General features: G+C 38.3%; 1 protein-coding gene across 10 annotated transcripts in view; it reads left to right on the top strand.

Annotated features, from left to right (window-relative positions):
- The window catches only part of ATP2B4 (ATPase plasma membrane Ca2+ transporting 4), a 279,350-nt gene that overhangs the window by 109,369 nt on the left and 150,905 nt on the right, over window positions 1-19,076 (top strand). For all 10 annotated transcript variants that reach the window (XM_053706722.1, XM_053706716.1, XM_053706723.1 and 7 more), the window contains one exon: window positions 15,725-16,234. In XM_053706722.1, the coding sequence (XP_053562697.1) occupies window positions 16,039-16,234 (196 nt within the window). In that variant the 5' untranslated portion in view covers window positions 15,725-16,038. The remainder of the gene's footprint in view (window positions 1-15,724; window positions 16,235-19,076) is intronic.

Genomic DNA, 19,076 nt, shown 5'->3' with positions numbered 1-19,076 from the left:
AATGATTGACCATCTTTACACTTTAATTTATAGGTATGTATGAAGAGTAGATAGATTAAAAAAAAACACGGTACTGCTTAATTAAGACTTTTTATAGACTGATATATAAATATCTGTCTATATATTTATTTATTTTTTATATATTATGCCACTACATATTGCCCCTATTATAAAGTCCAAGTTGGACAACAAAAAAATATACAATTAAAAAAATTGTCATTGCCAAATTTGCACCCCCACTGCAGGGTCGTCCATAGGCAGTCACCTAGTTGGCCTCTATTGTAGCACCGGCCCTGAGCACTTTGACCCCTTTTTTTTTTAACCTGCATTGAATCTAGCTGTCTGGTTATCATTGCATCTGCATGAAGCCTGAGAGGCCAGATGTAATGTTTGTGAACAAGTTCCCTGCAGCTGCTGCCTGGGGTTAAATACTCTGAAGCAGTGTGTTGCTAGGTTGCTGGTTCTTATAGTTTGGGCTGATAGTTTAGCAGTGTGCAGGAGCCTGTGGTATTGCTGTGCGCTGCAGGTCAGCATGTATACATATGCTTTGTAGTTTGTCCCCATCTTGTGCAGGCTGTGGGGGGTGTTGGGTGCAGGAGTTCCCTTTGCAGGGTTTAATATTCTGGGCAGGTTTATCTGCAGTACTGGCTAAGGCCTCTCCCTCCACATTAATCACCCTCACACCCTCCCTCCCTTCGTACTCTCTCCACCCACACCCATTGTCTCAGTGTGTCTCTCCTGTACTGACTCATTCACTCTCTTCTCACTTGCATGAGTAGAGGGGGGGGAAGCAGAGCAGTGACAGGTCTGTGTATATGCGGTGTGTGTACAAGGGGTTGTAGTGTTCCTTGGATGTGCAGTAGCATTGTTGTTTAGGGTGGTAGGACATTTAACCACCTGGCACCACAGTGAGGTACAGTGTGTTGCATAGCAAAGCGTCGTAGCCTACTTTTGGCAGTGAGAGAGTTAAGGATGCAGTGATCGCTTTGCTTAAGCCTTTACATATAAATACCAGAGTTGGCTGCAGGACGTATATGAAAATAGCAAATGCTACAAAACAGTGAATATATGAGGCAAAATGAACTGAAATAGAAGAATGCCATAGAGCAATAATATGAGATTTACAGGCAGAAAACGGACTCTAGCAGTGGCTGATCAGTGTAAGTAAGGACGTGGAATCTATAATATAGTGGACTGTAGACGAGAGATGAAGCTGTGAATGTGTGGGCGCAGAAAAAGTACAGCAGTGCGTGCAGTCATTTAGTCAAGAGCACACAGGAATTACAGAGGTATATGGTGAAATGAATTAAAATAAATAGGACTATACAGATGTATGCTTGCAGTAAAGGGGTACTATAAAGGGACACTTAAGTTATTTTTGTTTAGTACATAGCTGCATTTAATCATGACATTGCAAAATATCGGCCTGTAAAATAAAGTTTTTAAAAAGCAATTCAGCTGTCATTTCCATCTTAATATGGGGAGAGTCCACGGCTTCATTCCTTACTTGTGGGAAATACAGAACCTGGCCACCAGGAGGAGGCAAAGACAGCCCAGCCAAAGGCTTAAATACCTCCCCCACTCCCCTTATCCCCCAGTCATTCTTTGTCTTTCGTCACAGAATTCTGCCTGGTCTCCCTTACATATTTTTCTTTCAAATTTTTACATAATTGTTGTTTTCAGCTTCGGCTGAAGCTGTTTTTGGGAGCAAGGTTTTGCAGGCTGTGGTGCCCTCAGTATAGGGTCCGCTTATCTTTTTACCTTCCCGTTCATTCAGTGTCCTCTAAAGCTTGGGTATATGTTTCCCACAAGTAAGGAATGAAGCCGTGGACTCTCTTCGTATTAGAAAACATAAATTAGGCTTACCCGATAATTTCCTTTCCATCTGTATGAGGAGAGTCCACGGCTCCCGCCCGTTTTTCTCTGTTGGGCAGACTAAAATTTTGTTCTTCTGGCACCATTTATACCCTGATATTTCTCCTACTGTTCCTTGTTCCCTCGGCAGAATGACTGGGGAGTGGGGGAGGTATTTAGGCTTTTGGCTGGGGTGTCTTTGCCTCCTCCTAGTGGCGAGGTTCTGTATTTCCCACAAGTAAGGAATGAAGCTGTGGACTCTCCTCATACAGATGGAAAGGAAATTATCAGGTAAGCATAATTTATGTTTTTATCAGCAAAATGTGCATTGTTTTGCAGTCCTTTTGCACACACCTTGGCAGTGTTGATTCTCTTTCATTTGCTGTGGCAAATTAGGGACTCCTGCACTGATCGAGCATTTAGTGCGTTGCATGTTGTAGGTTCAGAGATTTGAAGTCTGCAGGATGTACTCCAAAGTATCGGGTCCCTGAAAAACTATTTTCAGGAGAAAACTACAGAAAAATGAATACGGAAAGTGTGCTACAACACTGAGCAAGAACAGCTGACTAGCCAATCGGAACTGGCAGTTGTCCATGTTTTTTTTTGGGAGCTGCCAAAGCGTGCATCTTCTGTGGGACTTTACCTATGTGTTTAATCCATTTGGGTGTATTTAACATAGTTACCTAGGATCAGCAATACAAAAATGAAATGCTCTAACAAAATACAACATGCATTTTCCCCCATTAGAACGTCCCTTTAATTCAAGTATAGAGATTGTAAAAAGTATTGTAACATTCAATCCCTTTGTTGTATGACTAATTCACTGTTTAGTCTCCACTTTCTTCAAAGAAAAAGGCAATATATTTATTGCAAAATAAATCATCTTAAAGACTAAAATATAGCTGTTTATAGACAGCCAATCTGTCTCTGCAGATAAGTAGGAAAAATCGGTCATCCATATTGTGCAGTATTGTCCCTAATAAAATAAGAGTTTTTATCTATTTCCAAATTCATTTAAACATCTTTTTTTTTTCTTCCAGATATCAAAAATCTAGTCTGATTTATGCCAACAGTTTCTCATTAGACACTTGACATTTTAATTAATCTTAAAGTATAAGAGCTGTGAGTAGTAATTATTTATCTCTGTGCTTTATATGCGTAATATTATTGGTCTTATGCCTAACCCAACATAACAATGCAGTTATTGAGACACTAGATATATATTTTATCAATTGTTTTATTAATTCACTAATACCTCTATTATACAAAATGTGTTTGATTTAAGTAGGATATACACTCAAAGTATAAATCCCATGAACACGGATTCTCACTATATATAATTTATTCATAGTTAATATAGCCTGTACAGCTTTTTTTTTAAATGTATAGTTTTGCTTATTTTTTAAATAACATTGTGCTGATTTTCAGATTCCTAACCAAGCCCCAAAGTTTTAGGAAAATACTGATGTATACCTACTCCAGCTTGCTCCTGTTTGTGTAAAGAGTCTTTTCATATGCATAATTAAATGTATTGACATGCTTTACAATTACAATCTTACTGTTATGTTTTAAAGCTTAAAACTCAAAGAAGCATTTGTATTATTAAAGGGATACTAACCAATTTTTTTCTTTAATGATGCAGATAGAGCATGCAATTTTAAGCAGCTTTCTAATTTACTGCTATTAACACATTTTCTTTGTTCTTTTGCTATCTTTATTTAAAAAGCAGGAATTGAAAGCTTAGGAGCCGGCCTATTTTAGGTTCAGCACCCTGGATATTGCTTGCTTATTGGTGATTACATTCAGCCAACCAGTAAGCAAGCGTAACCCATGTTCTGAACCAAAAATGGTCTGGCTCCTAAGCTTTATATTCCTGCTTTTAGATAAAGATAGCAAGAGAACGAAGAAAAATTGATAATAGGAAGAAATTAGAAAGTTGCTTAAAATTGCCTTCCCTATCTGAATCATTAGAAAAAAAAATTTGGATTTAGTGTCCCTTTTAATTAAACGTTAAACATCTATTGTTTTTTTTCCCAATCCACGGAGACTAAAGTAAAAATTAAACTTTCGTGAGTCAGATAGAACTTGTGATTTTAACACACTTTTAAATTTACTTTATATCAAATTTGTTATCCTTTGTGGAAAAGCATATATACAGCAGGTGCACTGCACTACAGGGAGCTAACTGGTGATTAGTAGCTACACAAATGTTTCTCTTGTCATTGGCTCACTAGATGAGTTCAGCTACCTCCCAGAAGTTTCAGCTACCTCCCAGTAGTGTACTGCTCTCTGGAGCAGACTTTAACTATGTAAGTAATTCAGTTGCAGGGGTTTAAGTGAATTCTCTAACATATTAGAGCAATTTCTTTTTGCATGTTTGTCCCGTTAAACCAGCTTTTTGATTTTCAGCATTTGCAAGTTACAGAATTTGCTTTTTAGCCTCTTTAGGGAGCGTTAGAAAGACCAGTTTACACAGAAGCATAATGTGTCTGATCCATGGCCTACATCCCCATTCTCTGCTGTTATATCATATAGATGTCCTTTCACTGCCCCTTATGCAGCTACATGCTTGTATGAAATATCAAATGCATGACCACTGCAGCCCCAGTCTGTCTGCTGTATCCAGTTGAGATTACATCTGATACATGTCCTTTCACTGCCCCTTATGCAGCTACATGCTTGTATGAAATATCAGATGCATGACCCCTGCAGCCCCAGTCTGTCTGCTGTATCCAGTTGAGATTACATCTGATACATGTACTTTCACTGCCCCTTATGCAGCTACATGCTTGTATGAAATATCAAATGCATGACCACTGCAGCCCCAGTCTGTCTGCTGTATCCAGTTGAGATTACATCTGATACATGTCCTTTCACTGCCCCTTATGCAGCTACATGCTTGTATGAAATATCAGATGCATGACCCCTGCAGCCCCAGTCTGTCTGCTGTATCCAGTTGAGATTACATCTGATACATGTACTTTCACTGCCCCTTATGCAGCTACATGCTTGTATGAAATATCAGATGCATGACCCCTGCAGCCCCAGTCTGTCTGCTGTATCCAGTTGAGATTACATCTGATACATGTCCTTTCACTGCCCCTTATGCAGCTACATGCTTGTATGAAATATCAGGTGCATGACCACTGCAGCCCCAGTCTGTTTGCTGTATCCAGTTGAGATTACATCTGATACATGTACTTTCACTGCCCCTTATGCAGCTACATGCTTGTATGAAATATCAGGTGCATGACCACTGCAGCCCCAGTCTGTCTGCTGTATCCAGTTGAGATATTACATCTGATAATGCCCTTTCACTGTTTTTAGGCAGCTACATGCTTGTATGAAATATCAGATGCATGACCCCTGCAGCCCCAGTCTCTCTGCTGTATCCAGTTGAGATATTACATCTGATAATGCCCTTTCACTGTTTTTAGGCAGCTACATGCCTGTATGGTATATCAGATGCATGACCCCTGCAGCCCCATTCTGCCATATATGTGCAAGAGAGACTAGTTTGCAGAGACCATAGAATTGAGCGAAGGTTTTACTAGCTCAGACTGGAGCAGTGTAAGCCATGCGGCTGAGATTTCACTAGGGCTTGTATAATTAGTCTGCAGAGGCAATGAATTTGAACTAATTATGCAAGCTGTTTGCCCTGGCGGGACTATATATATTAGATGCAAAGCGTCTGCTGCTCCATTCTGACAACTATATATCCTAGTGAGACCATAGATCAAATGTTTGCCCCTTGCAACATACTGCCTGTAACTACATGTCCAAACAAGACATTAGATCAGTTGCATAGGTGCTGTGGTTCCCTCGCTTTCCACTCTGCTATCCTGCTGCACTGGGAACATTGATTCTGGCTACTTTGTATCATGAAAACCACACAGGTAGTAAATGTTTGGAAAATGGTGGGGGTATCTGAAGCCCATACTGACCCAAGTAACAATGACCCACTGCCAGTGTTCCAGCCAGACCCTATGGATGGCTGCGGGTGGACACCTCTTCAGTTGTGGGCCCTGTTTTGTATTTAGAGAAATTATATATGGGGAAACTTAGATAATTCAGTATAATAAATTAAATTGAAATTCAAAATCAGTTTCCAGCAGGTCAGTGCACTCTTAAGTTTCTATGCCACTTAATGCAGAAGAAGACAGCCACTCACAGCGTTCAGCATTTTTCGGATCCAGATTTCTGCGTGTAAAAGTGCAACAAACTAAGATCTGTGCAAAATAACTTGGTTTGTTGCTCTGACAATCAGAAATCTGGTTCTGAAAAGAGCTGCAAGCAGCCACCTTTCACGTTCGGAGGCACCTGAAGAGTGCACAGACCTAGTTTCCAGTATGAAAAACAGATAAACATAGACACCTCTATCTACCTTTAAAGGGACACTAAACCCACATTTTTTCTTTTATGATTCAGAGAGAGCATGTAAGTTTAAACAACTTTCTAATTTACTCCTATTATCAAGTTTTCTTCATTCTCTTGCTATCTTTATTTAAAAAGCAGAAATATAAAGCTTAGGAGCCAGACCATTTTTGGTTCAGAACCTGGGTTACTCTTGCTTATTGGTTAGCCAAATGTAGCCATCAATAAGCAAGCATTGTACAGGGTGTTGAACCTAAAATGGGCCAGTTTATAAGCTTTACATTTATGCTTTTTAAATAAAGATTGCAAGAGAACAAAGAAAAATTGATAATAGGAGTAAATTAGAAAGTTGCTTAAAAATTGCCATCTCTAGCTGAACCATTAAAGGAACAGTCAACACCAGAATTTCTGTTTTTTTAAAAAGATAGATAATCCCTTTATTACCTGTTCCCCAGTTTTGCACAACCAACACAGTTATAATAATACACATTTTACCTCTGTGATTACCTTGTATCGAAGCCTCTTCTGATGAGCCCCTTATTTCAGTTCTTTTGACAGACTTGTATTTTAGCCAATAAGTGCTCACTCCTCTGTTAATTCACTTGCATGAGCTCAATGTTATCTATATGAAACGCATGAACTAATGCCCTCTAGTGGTGAAAAACTGTCAAGTGCAGAGGCAGCTTTCAAGGTCTAAGACATTAGCATATGAACCTCCTAAGTTTAGCTTTCAACTAAGAATACCAAGAGTACAAAGCAAAATTGGTGATAAAAGTAAATTGGAAAGTTGTTTAAAATTACATTCCCTATTTGAATCATGAAAGTTTTTTTTTTGTGACTTGGCTGTCCCTTTAAAATATAACTTTTATTTACGAAAAGAACAGTTAGATCTTAGCTAAACTGATTGTTTTGCACATATTATAACTGAATCTATCAATAAATTTAAAACCACATTGTTCATGCCTTATCAATTTATCACAGATATTATTACTACTCCGTTTAAGAATATAAATTGGACAGCAATATACTTGTATTAATGATATGGTTGATGTCCAAAATAAATGGGGATAATATCGATTTAGTTATATAATTGCCACACTAGCACAGATATATTAGCCTTGGAATAGGACTAAACTCTTATAATCTTGGAGCATATTAATCTTATATAACCTGAACATCAACTAGGCTCCTACAATCCGGGAGCACAATTAATCATTAACGCTATCTACAAGAATTAATTCATGTACTACGGATAAAGCAGCTGCTAGAAACAAGCTAAATTAAAAAGGGGATACAACTCTGTGTAGTGTGCCCCCTGACCTGTGTTTTTCTATCTCTTCTTCATAGGGGTAAATATTGGTCACACAAGACGTTATGTGATTTACAAATCAATCCACTAATAAGAATATCTAAATAAACCAGTGAGGTCAAAGGGGTGAGATTTGAGTAAAGATAAATAACCATGCATCTTCCTTTGTTGGTCCCCCTCTGAAGAAGTTCTAGTGAAACGCGCGTCAGGGACCATGCTACACTGGGTTTTATCCCCTTTTTAATTTAGCTTGTTTCTAGCCATTGCAGTTGTGGTTTTAAATGTATAAATTGATGCGTGCAAAACAATTTGTTAAGCTGACATCTAACTGTTCTTTTAATTTTCGTAAATAAGTTATATTTTAACTTCTCATATTTAGCTACACTACTTCTATATAATTGTGTATATGACTTTCTTTTACCATTACCTTATGACTTAGTATATCTAAATTATCATAAACTTATCAGGCTTTGCATTACATGCAAGTGACTGCTGTAAGCACAATTTTTTATTGTTTGAAAAGAGAGAGAATCCATTTATTTAAAATTCCCCAGTTTTGGTTAACCAACACGGTTCTATTAATATAATTCTTACCTCTGTGATTACCTTGTATCTAAGCTTCTGTAGACTGCCCCCTTATTTCAGTTCTTTTAAAAGAGCTGCATTTTAGCCAATAAGTGCTGACTTATTAATAACTCCACGGAGTGAGCACAGCGTTTTCTATATGGCACACATGAACTAGTGCTGTCTATCTGTGAAAACTGTCCAAATGCACAAACACTGCTGTCATAAAAAGTTCAACAATGTTTGTAATCTTATTATAAATATAGCGTTTCAGAAACTTGCATGCTTCTGAGTCTACCTAGGTATGCTCTTATGGAAGGGAGATACGTTTCAACAAAGTATACCAAGAAAATGAGGTCAATTTGACAATAGAAGTAAACTGGAATTTTTTTTTTTTTTTTTTTTTTTTTAAATCTGTCAACTGTATCTTAATAATGGAACTTTGAATTTAATGCCCAAGAAGTGTATGGCCAGTCGGTATTTAAAAGGTTAAACAAAACGATTGCTGTTGGCATTTAAGGCATCATGTATGAAGGCTTATTTAAAAGGGTCCCTTAGTTGGTAAGCCTGCTGGTCTTTATGGTAGTGAACAAAAAAGTGGGAGGTTTGCCCCAGACAAGTATAAGCCTATGCTTGGCTCTTTCTCCAAAACATGCTATTTCCTTTTGACTCATATTCAGCTCTTATTGTGAATATGCAAAGAACTGGACTGTAGTAAATTAGAGAGACATCCAAGGAACAATTGGTGAATAAATCAGAGGGATGACAGTGGGCAGCATAATAAAATGTGTGTTTGGAATGCTATAAGAATAGACTGAGAGCTGCAGTGACAGGATGACTGGATTAGCAGTGTGTGCTCTAGGACAGGAGCGCACTGGCAAAGAGAAGGGAGAGTCCTTACCACAAAGATACCAGTTGCATGCACTACACACTCATACCATAAGTGTGTTTTCCCCACCCCCTCAAACCCGTCACTTTGATAATTAGGGACTCCGCAATCCAAATATTAATTAATGATCTGTGGCAGCTTCCTATTCAGTCCCCAGGATTTTCTCACAAGATGTTATTTGCTATTTAAATAAAGCCTAGTAGGCAGCTCTCAAAGCACGCACCATTAATCAGACACCCGTACCCCTAATTACTGCACCCGACCCCCTGTCTCTTGCATACAGGCACTGCTACAGGGGAAGGAGGTAGCAGGACTTATCACTAATTCCATATGACAGTTCCTTTAGGAATCTGTTCTTTTTATGTTTTCTGTCATCTCCCTTCTTATCTTGTGAAGTTGTTCCACTGCATCACAATGTGCTGTAGGTAAAAACCTCACTCTCGGATGGAAATGCAGTGATCAGTTGTGAGATACATGGGCAAGGATTATAGTGAAAAATGATTCAACCCCACTATCTGTTCCTCACATCCTCTCCGTCTCCTTATAGGTAAAGGAGTAATGCTATTTTAGTCCCAGGTTGCGCAATATTTGTACTGGGCATCTTTTAATGGATCAGCATAGTTAGGGTAATTTAAAGGGAAAAAGTACTTGGGTAAACAGCTGATAAAAATTCATTGTATTCAATACAGCTGCAGAGATGACATTTCAAATAGGCTGAGCTTTTTCTCCAAACCCCCCCCCCCCCCCCAGCTGTCTCATTTACATAGCTTCTCTATAGCCAATATTGCAGCATTTATATTTAATTTTTAAAGGGAAATGGAATATTTGGAAAAAAATAAAAAGGTAATACACTGCAGCAGGTAAAATAGATAATTGGGAACTCATTAAAAGCAGAGAACATTTTACAATATCCCTTTTGAATTAAAAGTGGAATTCCCCATAAATTAAACTAACTAATGGAAATTCATTATATTTGCTTTTGCTGTAAATATTGGGCTTGTTAAACACTACCTAGAGAGGCCGAAAGTCTGTAACCCAGCTATGCTGTAAAATGCTGCAAATTGCCTGAAACAGCTGCACAATATACCACAATACACAGTCATTCATAAAATGTTAGTTGTAAATGCGCTTAAAACATTATTTTTGTAAGTAGATCTTTTGCAATGCAATATTTACTCCCTGATATATTATGCATTTTAGAAAGAAAAAAAAATTAATGTCCCTTTAAGATGTTGCATATTATAACCTTAAGACTTGAGAGGTTTGACTACTGAGACTGCAACGCTTATACAAGGCAGCATTTTGATTTATGAATGTGCTGGTACATTAAATTTGGAATCAGTCTATCGAAAATCTTTTACTGTCTGGCTTCTAAATTATTTTTCATGGGCTAAAACAAAGGTCAGTATATTTAATTAATGTTTGATTTAAAATATCAGCTGTCCATTGTAGGTTCCCTTTTCAAGTTTCTGAAAGTATTTTTTAGTGAATGTGGTATGTAAACCTGAGATATAGGATTCAGGAAGAATATGAAAGGAACGTAAAAGTCAAAATTAAATAGTCACTAACCTCAAAATACATTTTCATAATTCAGATGCATGCCATTTAAAAAAAAAAACAACAAAACGCTTTCCAATAATATACTTCCATTATTAAAATGTGTATTCTTTTTTTTATATGCACACTTGCACTCTTTTTATATGCGCACCGCATTCTTTTTATATGCGCACCCGCATTCTTTTTATATGCACCCTTTCTGAAGCGCCAGTTCCTACTGAGCATATGCAAAATTGTGCTGAATATGCAGTTTGTAGTTGGCTGATGGCTGTCACATGATACAGGGGAAAGCAAATTTGGATTAACTTTTTTTTTTTTTTCACATTTCCAGAAAATATTATGCTCATTTCAAAGTAAAAGCTATTGCATTGTCTTTTCATTGTGTATTTGTCAATTACTTAATTCTACTATATTTAGTGGTCCTTTAAACTTGTAAAGCTTCAGATATTAAATGCACTTGTGTTTTAAAATGTCGCAGGCACTGCTGCCAAATAGCGCTTAAGACACGTGCCCGCTCTGCAGTCTACCTAAGTATGCTCACATGGAATGGAGTGGTGATTGAGGGAGGCTTTTACAATAAAAAAGGCAGAACGAGGTCAAATATTTAAAACTCCCTCCTTCTACCCCTCACACCAAACTTCACAGAAGAATCAAGTCATTAGATCATCAACAGCTCGCTAGCTCTCTCAAAACTCTCCTCTCTTCCATCCCCTCCTTTTCCTGCCCTGATGAAACTATCTGCCACTATAACTCCACCCTTACATTAAACTCCCCCTTCGACCCACTGCAATTTGGATTTTGCCCCCTTCACTCCACAGAGACGGCAATTGTTAAGGTTACCAACGACCTACTTACAGCAATATCCAAAGGCCGCTTCTCTCTGCTTACCCTATTTTGCTCCAAACCCGCCAATCCTTCAGCGTCTTCGACACAGCTCTCTTGTGGTTCTCTTCCTACCTGTATAACCGTATCTTTAGTGTAGCCTTCTCTGGGGTATCCTCTGCCCTGTTACCTCTTCCTGTTGGGGTACCACAAGGCTCTGTCCTCGGTCCCCTTCTCTTCTCAATCTACACGTCGTCATTAGGTTCCTTAATAAGGTCCCATGGGTTTCATTATCATTTGTATGCCGACAATACCCAAATCTACCTCTCTGCACCAGAACTATCTCCTTCCTTGCTAACCCGTGTCACTAACTGTCTCTCTCATATCTCATCTTGGATGTCCTCTCACTACCTCAAGCTATATCTCTCCAAAACTGAGCTCCTTATTTTCCCCCTTTCTTTCAAAATCTCCACCCCCACTTCTTCATGCCTGATGTCTTTGAGTCACACTTGACTCAGATCTCTTTCACTCCTCACGTCCAGTCCTTGGCTAAAGCCTGCCTCTTCCACCTTAAAAACATCTCGAAAATTAGACCTTTCCATACCCAAGACACAACTAAGTTTTCTATCCACTCTCTCATCCTTTTCTGCCTCGACTACTTGCAACTCCATCCTCTCTGGTCTCCCTAGCTGCCGCCTAGCTCCTTTACAATCCATAATGAATGCCTCTGCCAGGCTCATCTTCCTTACACGTCACTCTTCATCTGCTGCACCTCTCTGCCAATCCCTTCACTGGCTTCCTCTTGCCTCCAGGATTAAACACAAAATCCTCACACTGACACACAAAGCCCTCAGCTGCACTGCTCCCCCTACATCTCAGACCTTGTCTCCAGATACTCTCCCTCCCGTCCCCTTCGCTCAGCTCATGATCTCTTACTCTCCTCTCTTTTTACCGCCTCACATTCCCGTTTACAAAACTTTTCCAGACTGGCCCCCATCTTATGGAACTCTCTGCCTCACTCCACAAGACTCTCCCATAGTTTTAAAAGTTTCAAATGCCCCCTGAAGACTTTACTATTCAGGGATGCATACAACCTACATTAACCTTCCTATCTCCACTGCTTTCCCCTTAAACCCCATAGCATGTAAGCCTATGAGCCCAGCTGTTTGTAGTTCACCTTCATAAGTGTGGACTGCAACAGTGCAGCTCTCTTTTACCCATTTGATCCCTGTAAATGTTATTTTGTATACCACCTATGTTCATAGCGCTGCACTCTACAAATAACATGATGATGATAATAATTTAGTAATGCTTACCAGAGCTAAAAAATCTTTGTCTTTAATGATTGATAGAAAATGCAATTTTTTTTAAATTTTTTTTTTTCTATTTTACTTTCATTACAAAACTGTCTTCATTCTTTTGGCATCTTTTGTTGAAGAGCAGGGCCATAAGCTGAGGAGCATGCACGTGACTGGAGTACCATATTGCAGCAGTTTGCCAGAGAACTAGATGGCAGCACTATTTTCTGCCATGTAGTTCTCCAGATGCCTACCTAGGTATCACTTTAACTAACAAAGACTACCATGGGAACGAAGCAAATTTGATAAGAGTTAAACTGGAAACTTTTTTTTTAAAATTGTTTGCTGTCTGATTTAAAAAAATTTTTTGGCGGGTTTCATATCCCTTTTTTATGTACTTTAAAAAAAAAAAAGTATTTGTTTTTTTTTCAATTGTGTTTGTGCTATGCTTTATAACAAGAGATGCACTGTCTGAGAAATACATGCAAGTGAATTTAAAAAAAATACAAATTCTGTGTATATTATATCCAATAGCGTATCAATTTATTATTTATATGTCGATATATACAGAAACTGTCTGGTACTTTTTTTTTTTACTAGGGGGATAATTCTATAAATGAACTCCTTTCTTTGACCCTTGATAATTGTTTTCGTGTGTCTGCTATATTCTTTCCTTCTTTAACATAAACTCCATCTCATCGTTCTCTCCCTCATTCTTTCTTAGCCTCCCCCTTCTTATGTGTGGTGTATACCAAGGCTAAACTGGGATTAGGGCGTTAAAGCGTTACTGCCGATTTACAAACCCGTGATGACTTTCTGGCTTCTGCTGCTCACGTCCAGGAGATCTGTCCCTGGTCTCTCTATTATGTCTGCCAGTTTTTAATAATCGTTATACTCTACCCTCCTTTGGCTCTCTCTCTTTTTTTCTTTTTTTATTTTGCTGCTAATTAAAACAACTGAACAGAAACATCACATGTGCGACATTAAACATTTATGCATATGACCCAAAGGGAAAAAAAAAAAAACCAAAACAACATTTTCCTTCTGTAAAAAATAAGACAACAGCGTTCTAGTGATTCTGTCTGTACGTCGTGTGTATGTGCAGTTATGTATACAATACGATAGAACTATAAACTAATATTTTGCATAAAGTATAGAGGACCAGTGTGTTCCTGTATTTACAAATGAAGTGTTCGTTCGCATAGCAACATAGTGCCTGAGTGTCACAGCTGGGATGTGGTCACAATGTCACCACTTATATAATGTAGTGATAGCAGTATTGAGTGCTTGTCAGTGTCACAGGCGACATTACCGCCGGGGGTGTGAAATCTCTTGTTAACCCCTCGGATACCAGAGTGGACTATTAAGCTGATAACGTTAGCTCTAACCTTAACTACCAGTGTGTCGGTCATCATGATGGATGATTGTTTGTGACTTTATTAAAGTGTGACACTGTAGACACTGTAAAATGGAAGGTCTAAATGGAAGGTCTTGAACTATTTTGGCAGATGATACACAAATGTTAACTCTCTCTCTTTTATAAGTGAACACAATATAAATCAAATCCATTTTAACATGCATTTTTTTATTATAGGGACAATCTTATGAGAAAATACATGGCTCTAATTTGCGGTTGATTGTTGGCTACATGTGAATGCTGCTCCTAATTAGTTAGTTGGGAGTATCTTGCTCAAGAGCTTCCATGGGCTATGACGATTGAGCGTGACTTTGCCTATGTATTTAAAACTTTAACCCCTTTGCAGGGTTGAAACACATGCCTAACAAGAGACGCTTTCATTAAATAAGAAACTGTAACAAATCAGAGCATTTTATTTTAGCATTAGAATATCCCTTTAAAGTTTGGATGGGGAACCTTGGCCCTCCAGATGTTTCAGAACTACATTTCCCATGATGCTCAACTGGACTTCAGAGTGCCTAAGCATCATGGGTAATGTAGTTCTGAAACATCAGGAGTGCCAAGGTCCCCCTATCCCTACTTTAAAGGGTCATTAATGTGCAATAAGAGAATACTATTTCTTATATATAACCCGCACAAAGTCTACTTCCAGTTAGCAATGCAGTTATGCCCTGGAGCTGAGCTATGATCATATGTTGATTTGTGGTTGGCTCACCGGCACTTTTATATGTTTTTGAAATTCATCTTTACTACTTACAGCAGGTTTGGGCAAAATTGGAGTTATTAGTGTAGTTAAATGATTAAACATACAACAATGGCTCCCAATTATCATTTAGTTACACTTATTTTCCTTTTTTTTCTCAAAGTACACCTGTGTATAGTTTGTTTGTGGCCACTGTTCAGACTCTGTGTTTAGGTTGTGTTTTCTTAAAGGGACAGTAAAAACCTTGTATATAAAATGTTTAGTTATTCGTAATGAAACAACTTTGCAATATACTTTCATTATTTATTTTGCCCCCTTATCATAGCATTTGGCTCTGGAAATTAAGCAATTTCTAATTCACAGAACTTAAAATGCGCCTTGCTGACTTCTCAAGGCTAACTCTGCTACATATACTTCCCTAATTGGCATTATCAGATAACAAATGCAAAACGATGCATTTTATACTAACTTTATGACTGGGACTTGCCTTGTCTGTGAACTAAAGCCCAGATTGGCTCCTCCAAATAAGGCAAATGGTAGGTGGAGTTTGGCTTTTAATAAATCATTGCAGTAAAAAGGATGTTAATTTGTTTTAAAGACTTGGCTGATATATTATATAGCAACACAACAGATACTGTTCAATGTGTTTACTGTCCCTTTAATGTATTGTGCATTGCAAATTTTTTAAACATTCATTGTGTGAGCACTTATCAGAGATTTGTAGATTGTTTTGTCAATGAATAGTGTATTTTTATGTTCAGTATCAGGAATGCATTGTAACTATTTAGTCTGGGCTCTACCAGTTTATTATGCCTGTGTACACCATGCACTGCAATAGGGTGTGGATTATTTGTGCATGTTGACTTTATTCTCTGCAATGTTTGTTTGCAGTATGTATATATCACTAACACTGACAATCTCTTCTCTGTTTTCTTAGCTTCCGCCGGCCACATCCTGGGTGATTGGGAGTACCAAATTACTGCGTTGCCGTTGCTAGGGTTGCTCCCGATAACATGCGCATCCTGTTTACACTGTTGACCCCGGGACACACACAGAAGATGTCTGGGAGGAGCTTGGCATAGATTGAGAGAACACCCGTGGAGGGTAGAGAGAGCTTGAGAGGGAAAAAAAATAAAGATTTGCAGATGAAATAAAACCATAAAAAGACAATTGTAGATTTTGACTCTTTAAGAGATTTTGCACATTAAAAGAAGATAAGACTGAATTTTGTGGGGCATAAAATACCCCAAAATGGCAAACAACTCTACAGACCACCACCCTGCCAACTCGGTGAACGAGGGCAGCTATGAGGGGGACTTTGGCTGCACGGTAGATGAATTAAGGAGCCTTATGGAACTCCGTTCTGGAGAAGCAGTCAACCGGATCGGAGACACTTACGGTGGAGTCCCTAACATCTGCAGAAGGTTAAAGACCTCTCCGGTGGAAGGTACTGTGCACAAACTTTCTGTTTGCTTTTTGTAATGATATTCCAATATGTTACATCATATTGTAATAATCATATTGTGTTCAATAGCATTAGACATTTGATCATTGGAAGCAACAAAGGGACCTATAAGTTTTCCACATGCAGAGTTATTGATCATATGATTACTATGATAAAACAATCTATGTACTAGCTATTTGAAGATAAACCAATTTGCCCTCTGATGCATTAATATACTATTCATTTTAGCACAAATTTACAAGAAGTGTTTTTTTTTTTTAGCCTTATGACAATATTATATATTTGTATTTTGTCTTTATTGCTTTTCGCTTTTTAAAGAATTTATTGGTAAGGCCAATTAAAGTCATGGTTGGTTAAACACATTGAAAAGTAGTGCCTTTAGAAACGTTAAAGGTTTTAAAACCATTACATTTCTTAGGTAACCTAATGCTTTTGAAAGGTTTTTACAGTGCTTATTGTCTGCAGAAATAAAGAAGGTAAATGTTTGTCTTACTCAGCAATTTCAGCAAAATTGGATTATAAACCCTTGTTATGAGAGAGGTCAACTGCAGTGCATAGTTGCTTTTAAAGGGACACTGAACTCAATTTTTTTTTCATGATTCAGATAGGAGTAAATTAGAAAGTTGCTTAAAATGTCATGCTCTATTATCAATGTTTCTTTATTCTCTTGCCATCTTTATTTAAAAGCAGGAATGTAAATCTTAGCAGCCATCCCATTTTAGGTTCAGCACCATGCTTACTGGAGACGGATATTTACCCACCAATAAGCAAGCATAACCCAGGTTATGGGCCGGCTCCTATGCATCACATTCCTGCTTTTTAAATGAAGATAGCAAGAGAACGAAGGAAAATTGATAATAGGAGTAAATTAGAAAGTTGCTTAAAATTGCATGCTCTATCTGAACCGTGAAAGAAAAAAAATGTTTGTGTGTAAAAGAAAGAGACAGTCAGGGGGAAGTAAAGATAGAGACGCAATTGAATTCTAGGTGAGAGGTACAGCTCAATCACAGAATAAATGTGCACCATAACAAAAAGCTAGTATTCTAAAAAACAACTCTATTAGGGATGGAGACTATAATCCAGATCAAACAAAAATTGAAAATCAGGCAAGAACAAGCAAGAGAGAGAATGTAGAGCTTGATAACGGGGGAGAGAAGGAGTCTGGGAGTAATGGAAGAGGTGGAAGAGTAATGGGGTGAGGTGTATGTGATGCAAGTAATGGAACGGTTCAGAGAGTTTTGGTTTGAGCGCATGGTGAAAATGGAAAATGTGGAAAGTGGCAAGAGTAGGGCATAGGAGACTGAGTGGAAAGGGTGGAGAGACGTATGTCAACTTGGAGAGCTTGAGCGAGGAGGCATATGAGGACGTAAGAAGACTAAGTGGAAAGGGTGGAGAGAAGTATGTCAACTTGGAGAGCTTGAGCAAGGAGGCATATGAGGATGTGGAAGAGAATGGGTGAGGATTATGTACAGGGGGCATTGTTTAGGAAAGTATAATTGAGGGGACGTGAGAGGAAGGGTGGGTTTGGAGCTGATGAGGATTAGTATGAGGGTATGTGAGTGGATGGTGAGGGAGGGGAGAGGATGGTTGAGAGGAAGATAGCAGTGGATAAGAGTCACCTTCAAACTGGTTCTATTTCATATCCTGAGGGTAGATGAGGGGACACAACAAATGAGAGGGTAAATGATAGGAATTAGGTGTGGATGGTTGAGAAGGGTTGGATATTGATAGGTTAGATGGTATTTGGGAAGATGAATATTTGGGAAATGATAGACGAGAGGAAGTGTGAAAAATGGAGATAGCAAAAACATGGAGAGTTTGGAGAAGATGAAAATGACAAAGAGAGAGGATGTGGTGGAATAGAGTATAATGTAGATGAGACTAACTCAGGAAAGGAGAGGAAAGGAAAATAAGATGAATAGCTAGCAAAGAGGTTGGTTAGAGCCGAGAATTAGGGAACAATGAGGAAAAAAATGGGAACTGCATGAAGGTAGTTGATTTAGTCTGGGAAACCCCATTGCCCCCTTCCTTTAATGCAAAATTGTCAAGCTGGAGGAGGAAGAGATTGTTGGCTCAACGTTGATGTATATGAGTTTATACTGTGTTAGAAGTTTTTCAGACTTGGGTATATGTGATTGTTCGGCAGGTAAGAGAAGGCAAGTATAACATGGTATGTCTTCCTGTGTACACTTGTTCTTGCACATGGCTTTTTGGTCTTCTCTTGCACTTGGTCTTTATGAAGTGCTTATGAGAATAATCTGAGCTTGAGAGACAGAACATGTGAAATGACTATATTAAACTAAATTATTGGAATGTGAGATTAAATTGACCGTTGTATTATTACTTGAATGCTTGTTGGTAACTAAGTGAAGCATTGTTGCTCCTATGCAAGACATGGCTGGTGAGCCAATCAGAAGCAAAATATGCACTTTACCACTAATAACCGCTTAGGAGCAGCAGTGGAGTTTTTAAACGTATATAGTTACCAACAATACAATAGAATGTCCCTTAAAGGGACACACAACTTTCCAATTTATTTCCAACAACTTTGCTTAATGCTCTTGGTATCCTTTGTTTAAGGAGCTGCAATACACTACCAAGAGCTAACTGAACACATTAGGTGAGCCAATAACAAGAGGCATATATGTGCAGCCACCAATAAACCGCTAACTACCAGGGGTGTATTGCTGCTTTTGAGTTTACCTTGGTATGACTTTTAACAAAGGATACCAATAAAACAAAGCAAATTAAATAGAAGTACATTGGAAAGTTGTTTAAAATTGCATGATCTATTTGAACCATAAACGATTCATTTTGATGTTAC

This window comes from Bombina bombina, chromosome 3 (genome assembly GCF_027579735.1).
Source record: "Bombina bombina isolate aBomBom1 chromosome 3, aBomBom1.pri, whole genome shotgun sequence".
In the NCBI taxonomy this organism is placed as follows: Eukaryota; Metazoa; Chordata; class Amphibia; order Anura; family Bombinatoridae; genus Bombina; species Bombina bombina.
The sequence above is the reverse complement of the archived record's forward strand: the minus strand, read 5'-3'. Positions and strand labels throughout refer to the sequence as shown.